The sequence below is a fragment of the Motacilla alba genome, chromosome 3, assembly GCF_015832195.1.
Source record: "Motacilla alba alba isolate MOTALB_02 chromosome 3, Motacilla_alba_V1.0_pri, whole genome shotgun sequence".
Lineage (NCBI taxonomy): Eukaryota > Metazoa > Chordata > Aves > Passeriformes > Motacillidae > Motacilla > Motacilla alba.
The window spans coordinates 46,158,991-46,182,272 of NC_052018.1; the positions used below are offsets into that span (position 1 = coordinate 46,158,991).

General features: G+C 39.5%; 1 protein-coding gene across 3 annotated transcripts; it reads left to right on the top strand.

Annotated features, from left to right (window-relative positions):
- Positions 1-15,506: 15,506 nt before the first annotated feature.
- GTF3C6 (general transcription factor IIIC subunit 6) lies at positions 15,507-22,031 on the top strand. 3 transcript variants are annotated; one of them, XM_038133266.1, is made up of 6 exons: positions 15,507-15,645; positions 16,609-16,689; positions 18,999-19,062; positions 19,578-19,622; positions 19,761-19,871; positions 21,403-22,031. In XM_038133266.1, the coding sequence occupies exons 1-6, from the start codon at positions 15,580-15,582 to the stop codon at positions 21,693-21,695; spliced, it is 660 nt and encodes a 219-aa protein (XP_037989194.1). In that variant the 5' UTR covers positions 15,507-15,579; the 3' UTR covers positions 21,696-22,031. The 3 variants fall into 3 exon arrangements, with proteins under 3 accessions (XP_037989194.1, XP_037989193.1, XP_037989195.1); XM_038133265.1 differs by having other exon boundaries at positions 15,565-15,645; positions 19,758-19,871; XM_038133267.1 differs by lacking the exon at positions 15,507-15,645 and adding an exon at positions 15,746-16,021 and having other exon boundaries at positions 19,758-19,871.
- The last annotated feature ends 1,251 nt before the right edge of the window (positions 22,032-23,282 follow it).

Genomic DNA, 23,282 nt, shown 5'->3' on the forward strand with positions numbered 1-23,282 from the left:
AGGCACTAAAAACCAGTGGTTTTCAGTCCTAGACCTTTACTGTCCTGTGTTGATGCCAAAGAGATGCCACTGCTCTGGTACTTATATCTGGGTGGGATGACTCTAGAAACTGCTGGCTGTCAGTCTGGCTGCTGCTTTGGTGATGTAGGATAATGTGTTGGCAGAAATGTTGAAGCTTGCCAACTGGGCTGGTGTAAACTCAGGTTTCCCTAGTGATAATCCCAAAAGCAATGCCACCAATATCTAAGTGCACAAGGCTTGGGAAGTAATGCTGATGCTATGCTCCCAAGGTGTGGAGTTCTCCCAAACTATTTAAATTTAACTGTTCCATTTTTTTTCTATTGCTTGTTATGCAGTTATATTTTAAAAAAATAGGAGCCGCTGTTATATTTTAAAAAAATTAAGCAGGCCCTAGAGAGTCTTGTTTCTGCAGCTGCCTGAAAAGCACTATCTTTATATAAATTCTACATTCTCTATAACATGCTTAGTTCTGCCTTTGGCAACTGCTATTAATTTTAAATATATGTGTACAAGTGAAATGTGTACAGTCACTTCTAGGAGCAAGACCAGACACATGAATACCATAAGATCAGCATTTTTCATTTCTGGATTAGCCAGAAAGTGGACATGCATTTTTGTGTCATGTAATTCCTAATGCAGGCACTTTACCTAATCCCTAACTCTAAATAATGTCATTTATAGCCTTCCTGTTGTTTTCCCCACATCTCTTTCTAGATTGTATTTATCCTCTCAGTCCATCACTCTAAATTTTTCTTACGTGCTATTTTGAAATCTTAGTATCTAAGGCAAATGGGCAAAAGACACCCGTTTGAAGATGTAGAATCACAGAATTGTTTGGGTTGGAAGGGACCTTAAAGATCATCTGATTCCAACCCCCCTGCCATGGGCAGGGACACTTTCCACTAGACTAACTTGCTCAAAGCTCCTTCCAGCCTGGCCTTGAGCACTGGCAGGGATGGGGCATCCTCAGCTTCTCTGGGCAACTTGTTCAAGTGTCTCACCACCCTCACAGTAAAGAATTTCTTCCGAATACCTAATCTACACCTTTGCTTATTCAGTTAAAAGCCATTCCCCCTTGTCCTGTCACTACATGCTCTTGTAAGTAGTCTCTCCCCGTCTTTCTAACAGGCTCCCTTCAGGTACTGGAAGGCTGCAATTAGGTCACTCAAAGCTGCCTCTTTTCCAGGCAGTAAATCCAAATTTTCTCAGTCTCGCATCATAGGAGAGGTGACACATCACTAATCAACTTGGTGTCCCTCCTCTGGGCTTGCTCCAACAGGTCCATGTCCTTCCTTGTGCTGGGACCCCAGAGCAGGATGCAGCCCTGCAGCTGGGGTCTCACCAGGCAGGGCAGAGGGGCAGAATCCCCTCCCTCACCCTGCTGGCCACACTGCTTTGGATGAAGCCCAAGGACCTGTTTGGCTTTCTGTGCTGTGAGTGCACATTGCCAGCTCATGTCCAGCCTCTCATCCAGCAGCCCAGAGGCCTTTTGGGAGGACTGCTCTTGATCTCTTCATGTCCCAGCCTGGTTTGATATGACACAGGTCCAGCACCTCATTATGTTAAACCTCATAAGATTCCCACAGACCCATTTCTCAAGCTTGTCCATCTCCCTCTGGATGGCATCTCATCCTTCAGGTGTGTCACCTGCACCACTCAGGTTTGTGTCACCTGCAGTTTTGCAGAGGGTGCACTCAATCCCTTCATCCTTGTCATTAAAGAAGATATTAAATAACACTGGTCCCAATATGAATATTCAATATTGCCCTCTGCATTAGAAAGAAGTTCTAGCTTGAGTTTGGCAAGATAGCCAGAGAAATAGAACTCTCAACTCTTATTTCCTCTAGAAATGGACTTCTAGCTCCACAGTCTAATTTCCATCTTCAATTTCATTGCCTTGCTTCATGGGCAAAAGTAAGTATTTGGTACTTGTTTTACACTATTAAAACTGCTGCTCCAACAAAGCCATAGAGAGATGAGGAGAAACCAGCATAGGATTGAACAGAGTTGGAAGTTGCAGTTACAGGATGAAGTTTCAGCTTCTTCTCTGTGTGGACAGGAGTTACACAAATGTAACAGAACAAGACAAAATGTTCCAAATCCATTGTTCTTGCTCAGGAACTTGGAGCAATTTGGTGCCTCTTCATCATCTGCTTCTTCCAGAAGAGGCACTGGCCTCTGCCTGCCAGAGATTATTTATTGAAACACACCATATGACAGCTCCATCAACACACCAGCCACTTTACAGCCATCTCCAGTCCCTAAATTTGGACTTGCTTCTTTCAAAGAGGAACTTGCTAAATACTTCTCAGCTTCACTAGATTGATCTTTAACAGCACTGACCTTCAAGTTAAAAAATATTTAGCCAAATCCAGCATCAGATTTCAAATACAAAGTTAAGAGTCCAAGCTATAAAAAGGTAGATTAAACTAGACTGTACTTAAATAAAAGATTATTTTTGAGCTACTATGATATTTTGCAGCCAGAACCCCCAACAGCCTAGCCAGCAATAACACATGTATTCCCTGCTATTTCAGGATGAAACTTAAACCTAACCAGAGGGCCTAAGCCCTTGAGGGCTGTTGTCTAATGGTAACCCTATCCAAACTCTTTTCTTTTTTGTTAAAGATGCTTCTCTCCTGTTTTTATCTCATGGTGCTGTTCTGAAGCCAAGATAATGCTGTTGCATTATCTTAGAGGAGAGAGAAGAATGTGTATTTATTAAATTATTGAAGTATCCTTAATACTGTTACAATATCCTGCAAGACATGTATCATCAGGTCTACTCCTTGTATGTTCACTTGATTAGGCTTGGAGACTTGGGCTCTTTCTGGGCTGCACCTTTCCTAAAGCCACATTATCAGCTACATTATAGGTAGGATGCTCTATTCAAACAATCTCTCTCACCACCCAAATGTGCCAGTTTTAAGGGTTCTTACAGACAAGTATTTTTCAGATAGTGCAGAAGTTGGTTTTTTGTCTTATTTGATGCTCTAATATTTAATTGTTTCTAATTCTCAAATCCTAAAATCTTATTTAGAGTGAAAATCTAATATGAAACCAAAAGTGTTGATGAAGTTGCTGATTTAAATAAAGGCCTGATTTATTTATTCCCCTAAACTGTTGTGAAATATGAGGGGCCTTAGAGGAAGCAGACAGAAAAATAAGAAAATTACTCATTCCCCTTACAGAAGGTATATTTTCCCTAGTGTGCCATAGTGAAAGCTGCGATATATAACAAGAAGATAAAGCTGTAAAGGCTTCGGGGTGTAATTCCTAAGGCTATGGTGCCTGCAACTGAAGGATACTGAGCAGGAAGCTGATGGGGCTAATAAAAGCAGCAAAGCAAACAGACAAACAGCCAGTGTTGTAATTGTCTGTGCTCTTGATTAATATTGGTTTTAACATTAGTATTTCGTTGGTTCAGCTGTGCTTGCACTGGTTTTAGGCAGATAATCAACTGTAAATTCATAGGTTTTAATGTTCTAGTTTTAAGCATGATAAGAAGTTTACTTGTAGTTGTACTCTGTTGTTAAGTGCCATGGCATGAAAAAGCTGAACAGTTTGTATTTGTGCATTTCAGTTCTTCCATTTAGTGTGCTGCTACATAACAGAAAGATATATTTTCTGATTACCTGCTCTCTTAACATTGTAATCTCTTAAATACTTCATTCCTGAAATATTTAAACCATGCAGACCACCCAGAAGGGCTCAGCAGAGAAGTTTCAAACCAGTAAATTTCTCTTCAACTGCTCATGTTACTATGTCAAGCAGTTGGTAAGAAATGAATCAACTACTCGAAAAAGCTATCCGGTTTGATTTTTCACAAAGAGAATAGTCCAGAGACACACAGAAATCATATTTAAACCAGCTTTAATAAAACTGTCTTAGCTCATTTTTAAAGGATCGTAACCCTAGCTATTCTTACTGAATTTGGGTAACTGCCATCTCATTGAGCCACTGCTCAATTTCTTGTAGTATTCAAGGCAAATTAATAGACAAAAAAATAGATGGTTACAGAAACAGATGTTCAGTCCATACGGAATATCTCAAAATACTCAGGTTTTTTTAGTTTCTGTGATGGCAACTCAAGAAATTTTTACAATCTCTGTATTCCGTGTGTAATACACATTTTAGATACAAAGTAAATTACACTGGTATATATTTATATATTTAATTATGGAAAACTATAAATGGAACCTAAAAAAATAAGCAATTCTAGACTGCCATTTTTGTAGCAGTTCCTCAAGTTTTATTATTTTGGAATCCTTTATTTTCAAGACTATTTAAGACTCCGTAGGCACTTTGAATTATTTTGATAGCTCTACCTGCAAATCTAACCAAATTGCAATCTAGCAGTGGAGCATGAGCTCTGAGACAGTGTGGTGGAAGTTTCTGTTGTTCCAGCAACCATACATCCCATAAAATTTCTTAACGAACCTCTAGCCATCCACAGAAAGATGCATTTTAATACGGTCTGGGGTGAAATGGGAAGATTTTAAGTCAGGCTTTTTTGCAGATGCTGGATTATTCCTTCTGCTGCCTCCGGGACCCTATTGGAATCAGTGGAATGGTTACTTGTATGCTGAGGAGAATAGAAATGTCACATGCATCTCCCCCTTAAAAGGATATTCTGTTCCATACAAAAAAAAAAAAATCCATGTAAGATTTTACTGTACTGATAAGCAACCTGATTCAGATTACATTAGATTTAATGCACTTAAATCTAATGTAATCTGAAACCACACAAGAAGACAGACAACTGTCTCTTTAAATGCTTTAAGGACCAAGTGGGAAGGAGACACGACCTATAGGTCTTCTTCTTGAGACCTGTGCTGCTAGTGAGTCGTGAGGACTGCATGCAGGAATGGAAGTGCTTACTCTTCTCACAATCCTGTAAACCAGTTATACAGTATGGAAATAATGGTATTTACTTCATTTCACAGAGGCACCAGTGGCAGCTAGAATGAGAGAAAAGGTGGTAACGTGGAGAGGCTGAGTGCAACGATCCTTCACTGGTAGTTGCCCTAAATCCACAGTATTATGGGGATTCTTTTGATGAGACAACCTTAAGGCTACATAAGAATAAATATATATATATATATATTCCAATATATATATTCTAAATCAGGTTGAGAGATTTGAACTACTCACCCTCTTCTGAGTGGGGAAAAAAAAAAAGAAAGAAAAAAAAAAAGTATGCAGTCTGGGAATTCCAGAGAAGCAGCAAAGCCAAAAATAAATGAATCATGTACTGCTGGTCACTTCATGTATCTGCTAATATGGGAGAAAGAGCTGATTGGAATAGCATAGAAGAAGGAAAGAGAGAAAATTATTTGTTGCTTCTAGTCACAAATTCAGGGCTGTTTCCTGTTAATTCTGAGCTGATCAGAGAAACTGAAGGAAAAGAGAGATGTTGGCAGTGACCACTGCTCCTGTCAGCAATGCCAGATCTGGCCATTCTGTAGCTCTTGCCAAGCACACAATCCCTTGCCCAGACCGGTCTAAAGCTGGTCTTTCCAGCAGTATCTTTCCATCTGGATTGCTCCCAAAATGAAGATGACAGAAGGGTATTTGTAATGCTTTGCCTTGCCTTTTCTGGTTTCCAGAGTGCTACTGGCTGGATAAACCTAAAGGAACTGAAATGGTGCCAGTTACACATCATTATGTGTTTTAACACACTGAATACAAGGGAGAGCAAGTCTAAAGTGTTACTCTAGCTTCTACAAGGGGAAAAACTCTCCTGCTTCCAAGGGACTGGGCATGCTTTCATGCACAGTGGAAGTGTACAATATTATATAACTATGCCTTACAGACAGAAGTTTTTGGGGTTTACCATAATACCTTCTGAAAAATTATCCTCTTCAAAAATAAAGTATCTTTGTATCTTAAAATTGGTACCTGGTGTTCTTTTCATTAGTGCATATGTATCTAAATGGCAATGTAAACTTCTATTTGTCTTCTTTGCAGGGGAATTCTGAGCCAATTATAGCTATTAAAGATTGACCTTATGGCTAAGATGTTCAAGCCTGCCATTTGGACATCATGTTCAATCCTTTAAGGAGGATAAAGCAAAAATACTGGATTAAATTACAGATATGAGAGTATAAACTTATGGGCATCTTCTCTCATCTCCTATAATTTTGATGCTCGATGAGGACCCTAGGAGATTAAGTACTTCTTAATAGCAACCTTTTAAAAAAACTCATGTAGCACATGTTCAGATAAATGTACTTTTGCATCAGTCACCATTCAATCAATAACCTTTTATTCAGTATAAGCTACTCAGAATGCAAAAACTGCAAAAAAATTATGAAATTAGTTACAAAAGAAGGTGTTAGAAGGTGATGCACTGGGGACCTAGTACAAATACAACACATGCTTGTAAGAGCAGAAATAGGAACAGAAAGTCCTGAATTAATTATGTGTACAGGGTATTTATGTGTTGCTACTGACTGTAAAAGATGATCCTTAGTGTAAACAACTTGCCTTCAGAATCTCCAAGAGAGCAAATAAAGAGAGCTAAAAAAGTCAATGCATCAGAATTCAATATTTTCCATTTTCATTATAGACTTGTATAAAGTGCCTCAAGTCTATCTACCATTTGGAAATACCTACGAGAAAATATAAATTATTCTCCTGTAAGAGCACATCTCTGTGGAAAAAAAAAAAAATAAAGTTCATTTCAGCAGTAAGTGCTGCTGAGGCATTTTCAGACAGCTAATAACTCCCTCCAGAGCTGCCTAGGTCCAATTTGGAATTTGAGCTGACAATTGTATCTCCCTCTTTATTGGTTGCCAGGAAGAAAACATCTATGCTTCACTGCAAATGTAAGTAATAAAGGATAGTAAGGTCTTCAAGCCTTAAAGGTGATAGATCTTTGGGTTTTTTTTTTTAAAAATGCCTACCTGCTTTTCTAGGGAAAAAAACCCCAACAAATTAAAATTATCTTTTTAAAAAGAGTCTGATATATATTAGAAGTCAAAAGTATACATTCGTACATACTGAAAATATCATGAGCTTACTGCAAGCTAGATGAGAGAATTGTCAGCAGTGAGTTTATTTTCTTACACAAAAGTGAAAGTTTCATTCACGGCAGCTATAGAAGTACAGATAAACTCTTTCACACTTCATCTCCTGGCCTGCATTTCTGACTAGCTTACAGAGACTGCCATTTCTTTGCTCTATTCATGCTTTGAGCCAGCTGGACATCAGTAAGACCAGCTTCTTTCCAGAAATCATGTGGCCACATTAGCACAGTTCTGAGCCCAAGCTAATGTATTCTGTTTCCCAGCCAGCCTTATTAACTCAGGTTCAGCAGCACACAAATCACAGCTACACAGCTGCTGCACTGGCTGGCTCAGGGCACAGGCAGAGTGAACCTGTCACTGTCTGCACCCATCCATGTGGATGTACCCTCAGATGACCCTAGGCACTGTGTGCTGTAACAAAAGCTAGTTTTAGGAATTGGTTCTCCAATTAATCACATTTTAATTGCATAATAAAAACTATACTGGAAATGGAGTAATGAAATATTACAGGATATGGTAATGTGAGTTTTTGTCAACATCACCACAACAGTGTGGTGCCAAAGCTGGTCTATGAACTAATTTAAAAAACCAAACAAACAGATTCATACAAATATAAAACATTTTAAGAGATCCAGTTGTCATGAGAAAGATTATCATGTTGCATTTCTGTCCTTGTTTTCCAAACACATTATCTATTAAACAGTAAGGTGAGTCAGGAAGGAAGGACTACTGAAAAAATGTGGTAACTGTGACAGTGTCCTTCTTTCCACTTTTTGCTTGGTGTTTCTGAATGGTATTCTTTACTCAGTGTAAATGGCAAGTGTACTTTGGTATAGATTCAGGTCCTTCTTCACCATTCATTACTCTTCCTCTTGAAAATAGAGGCAAGACATGCAGTCAGTGGGTCAGCGCATCAGCTTTGCACACAACTCCTCAAAATTAATTTTCCAGTAGCTTTAAAGTCTTAAAAGTCACTCACAACACTTTTCAGTCTTCCTACAGAGAATTCCTAAAGAGCCCAATGACAGCCTTTTCCAAGTACTGATCCCTTTGAAAGTAAAAGTTGTAATTGTAGGCATACCAAATGTCATGATATGTTGAATGACAATGGGGACTTCACAGGGATTTCCACCTGTTGGGTTTTTATCTGCTGTCATTTATTTACTCTGTTATATTCCTGTGCTTCTCTGTGCAAGAGACAGTGGAGTTAAATATCTGGAATTAGAAATAAAGCTGCTAAACACAATTTACTGCTCATAAAAGGTTTCACCTTTTGGGTCTAGCTCACTCGCCACACTGTCTGCAGCAGTGGCCACCTAGTGAAGAACACAAGTACATATGGTGTGCTCCCAGCTGTCAGCTCAGTTATGTCCTTGGCCTGATACGATTTGCCCATGTTATTATTCCCAGTGGACCCCTCCTTCAAGTACTTGTCTAATCTCTCATTGAGTTTATATAAATTTTTGCCTCTATAAATTTTGGAAAGGAATTTAACAAGTTTGCCAGCTTTTTGGTTGGTCATTCTGAACCAAGTTTGAGAACCTAGAACAGCCATTCAGTGAGACAGATCAAAGATCCACCTAGACAATGCCCTTGTCACTTAAATCAGCCCATAGTGAACGCCTGGAAAAAGCAGCAGAACAGGCAGGACTAGCATGCAAAGGTATTTCCTCATTCCTCAGCAATCTTTATCTCAGGAGTTCCTGAGACAAAGAATGGTTGCATTTCACCTGCCCTTTTACTATCCAGTCATGTGTTACATCTCACAATAGGCTTTCATTTTTAGAACCCCCAAAACAACAGTACCATCATCTAACTTCCATGCCTCACTTTCCATCTTTGATTTTTAAGGGGTTTTTCTCAACAAATAATTTAGATTCATATGTTTCATATTTCATATTTCAAATTTACATGAAAATACACTAATAGTCACCCTTCATTTTGGAAACAGACCATTTTCTCCTAACCTGTATCAACAACTTATTCCTTGGCCGTTTAGTTTCTTTTAAGAGCCACAGCCCACTGTAATCTGTTATGCAAACAGATTTTTTTTTTATGCAAGTGCATCAACTGCAAGTGCAGTAAGATCACTATTTCAGAATGGCTCTTCTATTAAAACAATTTGAAGCAGACCATGCACAATGGTGATCAAAAATCAAGTCCAGACCAAGAAGCCTAAAATTTATGGCACCAAAGATTTTAGTCTCATGACTCTGATCAATGTGACATTTACCTGCAGCACTCAAGAGTACACAGACAATCTTCTCTCTTTTGTTTTCTTTTACAGTGCCTGATTTTCCTTATCAGGAAATGTTTGCCACCATCTAGATACTATAGTCCTAGCAAGATGTATTTCTTATTTGGAATTAATTTTCAGTTTGATTTGTCTCAAGATCCTTCGGTAGTGCAAAGGGCTATTTTCACTTTCTCTACATAATTTATACCAGGTGTTTATTCTCCTTCTCTCCAGTGTCTAATATGTACAGTATCACACTATCCCCATTTAAACTAGATTTTCTTAGTCTCCTTTTCTGGATTTGGGGGTTTTGATGTTTGTGGAGCAATACATTTTTAGTAATTAAGGAGATACAAACAGATAACTGAGTCAGTGGATCCTTCTGTTGGTTGTACAACTGGACTTATTTATTGGGCTACTCCACTCTCTCCTGCCTCACTTTTGGCACTTTTGCCCTTCTTCGGAGACACAGAATGCATTTAAGATTTCACCCACACAGCATGAACCAACACTAAAAATGCAACATTCTTACACCTTTTAGTAATATCACATTAAGAAAAAACAACACAAGCAGTATTGACCCTCAGGCTGCAGCAATATGATTCTTACTTTTTATACTGTGTCAGAAACATTTTCTGCAGGTCAGTGGGCATACACAAGCACTAAACTACCAGGAATTCCAAATTGCTGCCAAGTTACACTTCAATAAAAACCTACTGAATCAAGACTCTGATGCTTCTGATGCAGATGGATTAATAACTGGGTTTTATTTCCTTCACTGCAAACCACTCTGGCAGTTCTTGAGGAGTGTAAAAATTGCTTTTACCAGCACTTCACTAACAAGCAAAAGGTGTTCATGTAGATGGAAACCAAAACAAAATTCAATAAAAAGTAAGCTATGGGAACATTGATCAAAATCAGTGAATAAATATGAAATATAAATAACTTTATGGTTTTACATAATTGTACGCAAAAAAAAATTCCAAAGGTCATTTATATCAGTTTGTTTAAAATACAGTTTAATCAAATACTCTCCTATGAGGAAAAGCCGAGAGATTTGGGTCTGTTCAGCCTGGAAAAGAGAAAGTTCCAGAGGTACCTTTGAGCAGCATTCCAGTACATGAAGGGAGCTGCAAGAGAGCTGAAGAGGGACTTTTTACAAGAGCATGAAGTGATAAGACAAGGGGGAATGGCTTTAAACTGAAAGAGGGCAAATTTAGATCAGATATTAGGAAGAAATTCTTTATTGTGAGGGTGGTTAGGCATTGGAACAGGTTGTCCAGAGAAGTTGCGGATGCACAGTCCCTGGGAATTTTCAAGACCAGGCTGGAAGGGGCTCTGAACAAGTCAGTCTAGTGCAAGGTGTCCCTGCCTGTGGCAGGGGGTTAGAACCAGGTAATCTTTAAGGTCCCTTCCAACTCAAGCCATTCTCTGATTCTGTGAAATACAGACTGTCCAGCTGGGATTATATAAGCGCTTGGCCCTGAATAATAATTATTCCTGGTGAATTTTGAAGTCAAGGGCTGTCAGCTGCTTTCAACCCAACAGGACTAAGAATTTTTATCCTGGTATCTCAAATAACTGATGCCAGATTATCTGAGGTCCTGTAAAAGATCCCAAACCTTGACATTTCATAAATTAGCAAGTCAGCTCTATAGATAGACATCCCCTTCTGATCCAGCTGGATAACAAGTAATTTAATTTACTCCCTATCTGTTACCACCTGCTTCAGAAGATTGTCACCTGCCAAGTTTACTGAGAGGGATCCCTGTTTCAGAACTCCGTGTAGGACATTGCAGCAGTTCTCAGCTTTGCCACACCACTCTCCTCCTGACCTATCACCCATGAAGATTCATCCCTTCCACATGTGGATACAGCACCAAGTTTCTCAGGGTGCTCCCAAGGAAGGAGCATTTGAAGCTCTGAGCTGGCTGTGTGCAGGGGGCAGCATTCATTGCTTTTAACAGCCAAGCTCTTTTTCCCTAATAAAGAAGACAAAATGTGTCTCTTCAAGGACTTATGCCAGAGCCCCATAGAATAAGGCCCTGGAGGGAAGAGGGAGCCCAGGAAACGTGTGTGGGAAGTCAGGCAAAAATGCCAGGAGGTCTCTGGGGGTGAATAAGGAGCACCTCCAAACTCAAACACAACAAGTAAGTATAGAGAAGGTGGCATCAAGGACAGGTAACCTATGAGGAATACAAGCACATTGTTCAGGTATGCAGGGATGAGGTCCCGAAAGTTAAAGCCCAGCTGAATGTCAAAGACAACAAGAAAGCTTCTGTAGGGGACAAACAAAAGACTGGGAAAAATGTGAGCCCACTGCTCCCCCTCCCATTCCTACTATAAAATCTCACTCCATTATTTTAGACTAGACACAGTAAATAGAAGCAGCTCTGTACCCCGTACTGTACTTACCCGCCTTTTCACCCTCCTTTTCTTTGTCTAATATAATTCCTATGATGTTCTTACATAATATTTAAGGAGTTCTGGAAAAGACAAAGGCACATGTGCAGATGAAAAAAACAGGTGGGGGTTTTGTGGGGATTTTTTGGGGGTTTGGGGTTTAGGGTTTTTTTGGTTTGTTTTATTTGTTTTTTGTCAAAGCCTGTGAGCTGGTTTGGCTTGCAAATTCCTGACTGAAGAGGCTCAGCAATGTAGCTGCGGAGAAATGGAAATCACCTTCTGTAATACTATCAGCAAATTACCTCTGTCCTGGGCATGATTTACCTTTTGCAACCCTAGCTACAGCCAGAAACACACACTAGTCTCTTACAAGCTTTCTCCTGCATCTCTCTGCACCTTACAAAGCTGTATTATGGCATTTAGATGTTTCACATGGTAGCATTTTACTGAAAGTCTCTTCTGACATCCACAGGCAATCACCTTTTGTCACATCGTTGCTTTTAGCTACATTTCCAACTGAAAATACGCCTAGGAACTACAATGCCCTTCTCCCAAGGCTGTCAATTCAGCAAATAGCTCAGATACAAAGATTAAACATAAGTTGTGTGTGTATATTTGCACACATATGATCTATTATAATTTTTGAATGCTAAATCCTATGTTTTTTCACCACATAATACAAAAGGCTTTAAACCAGAGACACTCGCAATCTAAACAGACACAAAAGAACACAAGGGCTTAAACAAAGACGCTTATCTTACTCTGTCCTTTTACAAAACATTTAACCTTTTACTTAGATAGACTAGTGCCAGGGCCTCACAAAGCAAGTAATGTGTTCAGGAGGGAATGGAGAAAGGGCACCTCCCTTCTGCAAAAGGATTGAGAAGGAATTCCAAACATGAAGATAAAAATCAAAATAAAATGGAAAAATGAGACAAAGTAGTAAGCCAGAATTTGTTCATTATGTGTTTCAGTGAACTTTCTCTGATTTCCTGTAATGTACCTTAACTGCAACAATGTTTATTTGCTAAATAGATAGTCCAAGCCTCTAATCTATGAACTTTCACAAGTAAATTTTGCAAACTACATGGCCCAAAATAAAATACTTATTGACGTGCTTAAATTGGAGGTGAGCCCGTGGAAACCAGTGCATCCATATTACGTACTTAGATCTCAAACACAAGCATTTATTTTAAATTGACCATTTGGTTCTCACTGACTCAGAATTACGTAAGAGCCACCAAGGAACTGGCCTCTGGCAGCATGCACACAATAGATCTGTTCAAGCACTGACAGGACTGTTAGCTGAGGCCTCAGAAACCCAAAATCTGGATCCTCAAGACGTGTATTTCCATATTTATCTCATCAAGCAGTTCAATCTCACTGTCAGATTCCAAGGACAGTCTCTTTTAAGAGATAAGTTGTCAAAATACTCCCGCCAGGATTGGAAAGACCAAGGTAAACCACTAATGCCCACGGCAAATTTAGCCTGACAAGGCGGTAATCTCTTCTAAAATACCTTTGGCACTAATGCACCAAAAATTTCCCATCATCCAGCTGCATGCCCTGAATCACCATAACTGGGAGACTGAGATGAACCTGGATTCCACAGACACTTAGGCTGATTTAAAAGCAAATGAATGTACTTGCCCCTTCACAGCAGTTCATGCCAGTCTGTGATTTACACAGCCTGATCTGGCACACACTTACATTCCTGTGAGGGCTTTCTGTAGTTTTTAACCATATCACTTCGCCTCCCTCCAGCTATAAAAAAAGAATGATGGTATTAATGTAACATTACAGAGGCACTGTCAGTTATGACAATTAATTTAAAAAAGTAAATATTCAGAATAGAGAGTTGATTCTTCTTTATTGAGGTAGAGGTTTCTTTAAACAACAAAAAATTTATCTAAAGTGAGGAAGACCTGGTACAAAAACTGAAGCTAAATACAGACAATGATACAAAATGTTATTTTAAAATATCTGATAATTAACACTTGTAGAAAACCAAACATCTGTTCCACAGCTTTTATTCCCTGCAGTCAAAATTCAAGCCTTTGCAATTTGCCTGCTGAAAAGGTAATATGACCCAGCATCTTTTTCTGTATTTAGAACAAATCCAGAATTATGGGCTGTTGTTACCACAGCAGTATGCAATATTCCAAAACAAGCTCTAAAAGAAAGTAATTAAAAATGTGAAGCTTAACAGAAAATGAGACAAAGCCTAAAGCCAAAGAAAAACCCTGCTAAACTTATTTGACATTATTAAGATCTGTAACTTTTCTAGGAAAAGGAGAAATGCATTAGATCACATCTATCTGGACACAGATAAACACTTAAGATGGAGCAATGCTGACATTTATGTCTATCTTATGGAAGTTAAGGAGAGACTGGGAGAAAATTTCAGCAATTTCCCTTCCAAACAGTTTCAAATTAACATTTTAATTAATGACTTCAACATAATGAGTAGAAAGACACCTTTGATACAAAATAAGAAATATAGCACATGGAAAGAAAATGGGGTAATTACAAAACCAGTGTAAAACGTACAATTATGGAGTGCCACATTGTAGCAAAATGTGAAATATGTAACATTTTCCCAAGGAAGGATGTTCTTTAATGTTTGATTTTTGTATACTTTCAAGCCTAATCAACAACATGGGAGATTTAGTCTGTGAAACAGACAGCAGCCCACAAGCTCTCAGTGATCTGCAGGTGTTAGAACACAAATTACTGGTTGGTAGAATTGTCTTGCTAAGTTTTAGGGCCTGGCAGGTTCCAGTGATATCACACCCAGAGGGAGGTTAACAAAGCTGGGGAGAAGGATGTACCACTGACAGCAGACACAAAGAATGCAGAATTTATGGGCCACAAGGACATCGGGCAGAACCCCCAAGATAAGGAAGAAACGAATAAACCTTACCCAGCAACTGTGCTGAAGCAGCTGGGAGTGGGTAAAAGGTAATTCTGCAGCGGGAGATCCCAACCACCGACTCACAGATCATTGACCCAAAAACCCATCAGCCCAAGAGAAGAGAAACACCACGGGACTGATTAGCATGAGAAGCAAGAGAATCATTAACCAACAGAAGAGAGAACACTAATTAATACAAGGATTATGTAACGTGTAGCCAGTGAACACTAATTCTTGTTTGCTGAAATGTATAAATGGTAAAAAAATTGTGATAGTTGTTGCACTTGATTTGTGGAATTCCACTGGGCACCCAGGCTTGCAGAACTCTGAAATAAAATAATCAATGTCTCTCTCGTGTGTGTAATTGTTGGCTTATATTGCAGTTATTGTTGCACACTGGGAAATAAATCCGATTTTTGTGAACAACAGTATCCTGCACTTATAAAATGAAGATACTATCTCAGAAACCCCGGTCAGAAGGATGTATTTGATGGGGTGGATTTGAACCTGCAAGATAACTAGAAAGCATCATGCAAAGGACACGAGTGGTAAAAACTAACTGTATATTTTATTATTTAACAAAAGCTTTCTAACCTAATGGTCTGTACCAGAAGCAGGACATTACTTGTGTTAATAAGAAGACACGTCTGCTAACCTTTTTTTTTTTTTTTTTTAAACGAGTGAGGGAAGGATGATACTTTAGCCACTCCCATTTTCCAGTACCACATCTAAGATTCGAGAAAAACTCGCAGAGCGTTCGGGAGTGCCACAAAGCAGCTCGTGTTTTCGGTTTTCAGCGCGGAGCGGGCGCGCTCGGGGCGCGGCGCGGCGCTGAGGGAGGCGCTGAGGGAGGCGCGGCGCTGAGGGCGGGCCGGGCCCGCGGCGGCGGCGGGGCGGGGCCGCTCCGCTCTAAGATGGCGGCGCGGGCCCCACGTGGTGCGCGCTGAGGCGGGCGCGGGGCGGGCGCTGGCGACATGGCGGCGGCGGGCAGCGAGGGCGGGAGGAGCGACGGAGCGGAGGGGGACGACGACGAGGTGGAGGTTGGTGGAGGCCGACACCGGGGCGCTCCCCAGCCCTGCGGAAAGGGTCCGGCCCCCCGCGGGGCGTGGCTCGGCCCCGCTCCGCCCGGCCGGAGGGGCAGGCAGGGAGAGGGGCCGGTCGCACCGAGCGCGTTTCCCTGGGGCCGGCGGGTTTCTCGGTCCCCACAGCGGTGCCGTCCCCAGAGCTGTGGGGTTCTGGCTGTTCTTCCTCGGCCTTCCCCGAAAACGGCGTGGTCAGAGTGCGCATTTGCAGTTTATGTTGCTTCCTATCGCCGTAAAATCCCAGAATTAGAGAAGGGTTTGGGTTGCAAGGGCCTTTAAAAATCATCTGGTTCCAAACCCCTGCCATGGGCAGCGACGCCTTGCACTAGACCAGGTCAGTTAAAGCCTCATCCAGCCCAGTCTTGAACGCTTCCTAGGATGGGGCATCCACAAATCCTCTGCGCAATTTTTTCCAGTGCCACACCTCTCCCCTCAGTTTAAAAAAAAAAAAAAAATCATTAATGTAAAGGTCAGTATCTAATCTAAACCCACTCTCGATTTAAATCTGTTACCCCTTGTCCTGTCACTACAGGCCCTTGTAAAAAGTCCCTCCCCAGTTCTCTTGTAGGCCCTCTTTAGGTTCTGGAAGGTGCTGTAGGGTTTCCCAAGAGCCATACTGATACTCGTTTTCCAAGGGTGAAAAAAGTGCTCCCCCATTGCTTGCTAGGAAGAAAAGGCCAGGAAATTCGAGTGTGAAACAGGTATCTTATGGATAGTGGGTCACTAAATTTCCCTGGGTATTACAAGAGTTCTGTCTCTTGACAAAATGCAGCAGAAACTCAACTTTGGGGTCTGTTTATCCTGAAAGGCTGTGTCTTTGTATGCTTTTCTTATTGGTAAAGATAGATTTTGGGGAGGCCTTTTTTTTTTTTTTTTTCCCTGAGTTCTGTTATATCTGTACATGATCAACTTTTCTTGTAGGAGCAACTGGTCATGGTTGAGCTATCAGGAATTATTGATTCAGACTTTTTAGAAAAATGTGAAAACAAGTGCAAGATTTTGGTGAGTGATTACAGCACAATAGGAAAGGGGTAAGTTATTATGGATGTGAACAAGGGAGTGAGGCTGCTTCTAAATTTCTTGATGTTGATAACATTAGATCAAATCTTTGTTAGAGAATTATGTGTGCTGCGCTTGGCTGCGTGTTGTGGGCTTTCTTTCAGAAACAGCATAAAGTCTTTGAATATATTATTGCGTAAATATAAGGAAACTTTTTCAGACGTATATATAAGCTTGGACCAGTATCTGCTCTGATTCCAAGTTCTAAGTTGATTTATTTTAAATTACGTATTGCACATGTATGTTTGTATGTATGATTAACATAAATGTTAATCACACTTATTAAAATAATACAGGAATATTAATGGATTAATAATGGAATAATAATAATAATAATGGAATACAGCAGACAGGTGAAGCAAAATATTTAAGATTTGCACTGTATTTACAATGGGGTTTTTTGCAGATGTGTCCTGGCAAGTTCAAGTCTCGTAAAGGATAACTGGGTATTAAGCATTTCGTGAACAGTTTTGGATGTTGTTTCCTTCACTGTAAGGTTATTGTAGGAATCTGGTTTCCCTGTCGTCTTTCTTTTGTGTTTTTTAATCACTTTGTCTGTATAGGACAGATTTTATTTGCCCTTTAAAACTTATGTAGACTATGAGAGCTGTACAGATGGTACAAGTACTGCTGATTTGCAAATACTTTCTCAAAGCAGACCTTTATTATAGGCTGAAAAGATGGAAGAGAACATCTGAGAGTGCTACTGATCACAATATATACAAGTGGTAAAGTCAATTCTGAATGTCTCAGAAGTAGAAATACAATCAAAATTCATGAAATATTCATCTTTGGATGGATATGCAGGTTTCCCTCCTTGATCTGATCTAATTCTCTTGAAATTTGTTGCATGAATCATTCATACTGATGGCTGAATGGCTACAGATACTGCTGGTGGGATTCTTTTAAATGTTGTGCTTTGATTTCCTTGTAGTGTTACTAGTGAAAGGTTAAAGTATCAACACTGTGTCCTACTTGTATCCACATGTACTTGAGTTCACTCCACAGAGTAAGCATTCCTTGAGCCAATTCCTGAGGGACAACTGTTGTTAAAACCTTAATTAAAGGGTCTGCTCTGTGTTACTCTGTTTAGCAACTTTTCTGTGATGCTGGTGGCATCAAGGGAAGACAAGACTCCAAGTCTGCGTAGTCCACAAAGGAATGCAAATCAGCAAAGAAATAAAATTTGAATGTAAAACCCTATAATGCTATTGTTTAGTACTGATGTGTTATTAATTGTATTTATTTCTCTTAGAAGAAAAAACACACAAAAATATGTTCTATGTGTTAGCTGAGTGTTATTGGTGTTCTCAATTTATGCAGAAGAAAGAGAATCCCAGAGCTAAAATCTTCTTGATCTCACACGTTTGAAACATAGAAACATATGAGGAAAATTGCACAAATTCATATTAACCTGTGTGACATTCTGTATTTTATGCAATTTACCATGTAATGCCTTCTCTTCAAAACCTTTAGCAAGTGCTTGTCTTCATGTCCTGAATAATTCTGATGTTCACAAGGTATTATTCAAAATAATTTTGCTTTAATTAGTGTGTTCTGTTCAGACGTTGATTTTATCAAAATACAGTATATATTATGTAAAGAAAAATGGGATGCTGGCTTGTGTATTTGGAAAACTTGCGCTCTAGAGGAAGGGAATGAGCTGATAGAAGTGCTTCTTTACTCTTCCACTCCTTGTTAAAAAAAATAAAATAGCAACAATTTCCAACTCCTCCACAACAGAGACACACAGTAATCACAGAAGCTTCTGTGAGCCTGCAGTGGCACTTCTGGTGCTGATGTAATGCCTTATGCTGGACTTCTGCACCCTGTGTATTTTCCAGTTTTAAAGTTATTCCACTTTCTAGAACTTGTGTTAATTGAAGCTTAGCAAATAACATAATCTTCATGTAAACACCTACATTTTTGTTAATTTGAAATGGAGGTTACATTAATTTCCTGGAGGAAATAACATCACTTTAACTTAAATAGACTCTTCGCTGCCGTTTGATCTGAATTTGTTGTAATATACTCGAGCATTTTCCATACAGTTCTATACTAGGTTTTATTATGATTACTAAAAGAGTATTATCTGGGGGATTTTGGTATTTAATATACTTTAAGGAACATGTGTGATGAGGAATTGACATAATCTGGATTCTGCTATGTCTGTCTTTGCTGGTCTTACAGTGAGAAATGCACCTGGGCTAATACAGACCTGACATGATGCAATTTTATCCTTCTTTACCTAGGGAATAGAGACAGAGAGGCCCATTTTACAGGTGGACAGATATGTGTTTGCAGGAGAATATGAAGGTAGGAAAACTTATATGAATACCATCTCTCCCTTTTCACGTGACCTAAGGAACATTCTTAACATCAGGTGGTTTTACTGCAATTGGTCCTGCGAGATGCTGTAGTTGTGAGTAGTCTGAGTTCACTAACCATGCATCCATGGTACTTCCAGGGAAAGTATGTCTGGCAGCTGACTCTTGGGTGTACCAGCTGGTATTACTGCAGACAAAAATGTGGGATATAAAATGCCTTAAAGTGCTGTTGTCTCCTGTGTAAGCAGGAGTGACACATTGTGCAATCTGTATTCTTTCATTTGCCCTGTGGTGACAACACTGGTCTGGAAGAAAATGGTCTGGGATCCTCCCTTGTAGTGACTCCAATGACTGTGATACTCCTGCCTGTTCCGAGTTCCTTACCAGTGCTGTGCCTCTGGGAGGGGCTGGAAGTCAGAACATTCCCACAGCTGTGCCAGTGGGAGCATTATCTGCAGCTGATACAAATTAGTCTCTAAAACTTTCTCACTTTGTTTTTCATAGATGCCTTGGGAACCTGTGTGGTTTTTGAAGAAAACACGGAGCAAGGTAATTGTTGTGATTTGATGTTCTGTTTGTTTCAGTAGCTGGGGAGGTTAAAAACATTTATCTTGTTTCAGTTGCTAGTGGAATTCACTATAATGATTGGGGTTTGGGCATTGTTTTTTCCTCCTCTCTTCTTAGTAGATGCAGAAGGCAACCAAAAAGTACAGCTGAAATACAAGTGCCATACAGTGAAGAAGTTGAACATGACACGGACCCTTCTGACAGAAAAGAAGGAAGGAGAAGAGAATGTTGGTGAGTGATTCTGCTCTTATGCATATGGACATCAGTGGATTATGCTTGGGAGAGTCAGCCTTTTTTAAATATTTGGTTCAAGAGCACGCAGGAAGTTAAAGGAACTTGCTCCATTAGGCACCATATGTGTATGTTTTAAAACTGAATACATTCCTGACCAGTGCTGCCTCCAGAAAGGGCTAGCAGGCCTTTGTATCACTACAAAGAAGTGTAAGAGCAGGGAAACTGTATGCTGATGCTCCCTGGTACATTCTTCTGTCATCTAGAAGTTTCAAAAACAGAGGTGCTGTTTAGTAGTTCTTTCTTGATTTTTTTTTTTATTTCCTCTACTTCTATCATTTTGTCTAAGGACTTTCTGAGTCTCTGTGATTGTTGAAAAGAGTTTAATTGTACTTACTGAATTTACAGTCAAATAGAAATGAATTTAAATTACTTGCAAAGACATACCTAGAAGACCATTTATATTGATTTTCATTCTGTAGGCAGAACTCAGGGGACATATGTTTGCTTTATTTATTTTTTTGTACAGAAGTCAGAACTTTTACATAGTCAAATACTGAGCATCCTACTATATATAGCAATGTTCATCAGAACTGTCCTACTGCTTTTAGCTGCTTTTTTCACTAAACTCAGTGTTACTGCTTCATATTTTAGGAATATACAGCCCCTTTACCTTAAATATGAGCAGTCAGCTGGACACTGGCCATAGGAGGTATAAAATGAAATGTTGTCTAGAATCTAACCAAACCTCAGCATTCTTATCAACAACACATACCACTTCTCTCTATAGAATTAATTAGGTAATATTAAACTGAAACCATTGTTGTGATAGTATAGACAATATTAAATTGAGACTAGAGAGTATTTTGCTTAATACAAAGATTTTTTTTTTATTCTAGAGCAGCAGTACTGATGATAAGTACTGAAAACCACTTTGTTTCTGCACGGTGACAGGAATTTAACTTGTGCATACAAAGTAACTACAACATCTTGTGAATTGACAACATGCACTGAGTTAAAATCAAAATGGGAGTGAAATCCCATTTCTACTGGGGGTTGCTTTCAACTTGTTGCTCCAACTTGTTACACTTGAGTTAAAGAGAGTGCAAGAACTTGTGTCCTATCTCTGTTGTCATTACCTATTGCCTGAAGATCTAGTATCTGGGTGAACAAATATTCTATTCTCTTCATTGCATTTGTTGAATATTTTCCCTGCATTTTGATTTATGTTTAAGTTATTTTAAGAGCCTAAGAGTGGCATCAGACACCTAAATGCAACAGGAACTGCCATACTGGATCAGAGGAAAGATCTTTTTAGTCCTGCATTGTATTTATTGTATTTTCTGACTATGAAAAGTAGTAAATGGTATGTGAAAAGTAATAGGAGAGGGATATGCCCATCTTTCTATTCTAAGTGGTTCTTTTACTTAGATCTTGGTCAGGCTCAGCTTTAATAACAGTTAACTTAAACAAATTAAAAACTGTTGTTAACTCCTTTTGTCACTAATAGAATTTTCCTTCTTTACATCAGGTGGAGTAGAGTGGTTGCAGATCAAGGACAGAGATTTTTCCTACAGCAGGCTTAATATGATTTGCAGTTTTCTGCCTGAAAAGGATGATTCTGAGGAGTCAGCTCAGGCCCAAGATAAATTGACTGAAGAGTCAGAGGGAGAGAGTGGAAAAGGCAATTCTAACATGAACTGTGACCTGGAAAAGCAGCACACCTTGGAAATAGATGCTCCTATTCCTTTGCCTGACAGCTCTGCTTCTGGGGCAGAGGAATCTCCTTCTGGAAATGCTGCCTTAGAGGATGTACCTCCATGATACTAACTGATCTTTTCAGAATTTCTTCACAGAACTAATGGGCCAACTTTTATAGGCCATGACATGGTTTCCACCTTCTCTGAAAAATGAATAGTGGAAAAGCAGACATTATGTTCTTGTGCATTGCTTTTGTGTTTGAATTATAGTGGGAAGGGCTTAAGTGTTTTTTAAAATTACTGACTGGAACTGTATGCATCCCTACCTCATAACTGGACAAATGGAAATGGTTACATAATTAAGCTTAGAAAAATGTTGATGTGTTGTACAGTCTGAAACATTTTGTAAAAAGAAAGAAACACCATTGTCTAAAATAAAGACCTGAATTTTTCAACTATAGCTTCACCTTGTGTGTCGTATTCAGCAGTTACTGAAATAAAACAAATCAAATAAGTGTGGCTTTTATTGAACACTCCTCAAATTTCTTAGTTTAGATTCTCTCCCGTGTCCTTTGTCTCCTTGATGGAGTTTAGAAATCTTTCATGTGGGGAAGGGACTTTGGGGGGGGATCTCTCATCTAGCTTCCTTTGTAAAATAAGGTCAACACTGAAATTCAGGGCAAGTTGGTCAGGGCTTTGTCCACTCAAGTCTTGAAAACCCCTGTAAGTTTGTCAGCAAATGAAATCCAGGTCTTAAAGAGGCATCTCTCATGCTGCTTCCCCCATTTTCTGTATAATATAATGTGTGTTATACAAAAATAAACGTGGTCATCCCATTTTTCTTTTTCCTCATAGTAACTTCTTGTCTCTAATCTTCCTCTCTGGTATTTTCCTGAAGGGTTTTATGCCTAAGATCCTGTACCCATGCATCAGTGGTTCCCAGGCTAGTCCATGTGACTGTATTGTGCTGCCTAGCTAGTCTGTGGGTTGATACTGCTACATAATTTATTCTGCCACACACCGTTCTGTATCACAGTTGAGTGTGTGGTGCACTCAGGATAATGTTTTCAAAAGCACAATTTTAAAACAGAAAACATTTTCTCCCTGACCCTTCTTTTTTCCTGCCTTTCTCTGCTTCTCTGAAAAGAGTGTAACTGCTGCAACAGTGCTGTGAGGATGAGAACACCTAATTAATTCCAGCATAATTATGTAATACCTTAATTAGTAATGATCAGAGGAGAAGCTCACCCACAGTGTTGTTCACAGCACAGCATCAGTAAAGAGATGTCATTAAAATGGCAACAGTTTCAAACCATCAATCCCATTAATCCCTTTTTTTTTTTTTTTTTTTTTTTTTTTTTTTTTTTTTTTTTTTTTTTTTTTTTTTTCTCTGTGTGGAAGCAACTTGAATCCTAGGGGAAAGGGTGGCAGGGAGAGGAAGGAAAGGGAACATGCTCTGTGTGCCTCCAGCCTGGGTGTGGATCTTTCACATGGTAGTGTTGCATTTGAGGTTTCAGGGAGACCACACAGCCATCCCTCTGGATTTAACTGCAACCATGGAAGTTTAAAAACATCATCATTCACGCTTGATTTGTGTGGTGCTGATAGATAGAGGGCAATTATAACTGGAATAACGGTCCTGGGAATACGCAGGCTCTTGAGTGCTGGAGGGAGGGTTTGCGGTGGCAGCTGAGCCTCCTGCAGAGAGGGT

What these genes read in the sequence shown, in the direction of transcription:
- GTF3C6 (XM_038133265.1), top strand. Translation starts at nt 15,580, where the DNA reads ATGGCGGCGGCGGGCAGCGAGGGCGGGAGGAGCGACGGAGCGGAGGGG. An exon ending in AAAACAAGTGCAAGATTTTG is followed by an intron (nt 16,690 to 18,998) that starts GTGAGTGATTAC and finishes TTCTTTACCTAG; the next exon opens with GGAATAGAGACAGAGAGGCC. An exon ending in TGAAGAAAACACGGAGCAAG is followed by an intron (nt 19,623 to 19,757) that starts GTAATTGTTGTG and finishes CTCTCTTCTTAG; the next exon opens with TAGATGCAGAAGGCAACCAA.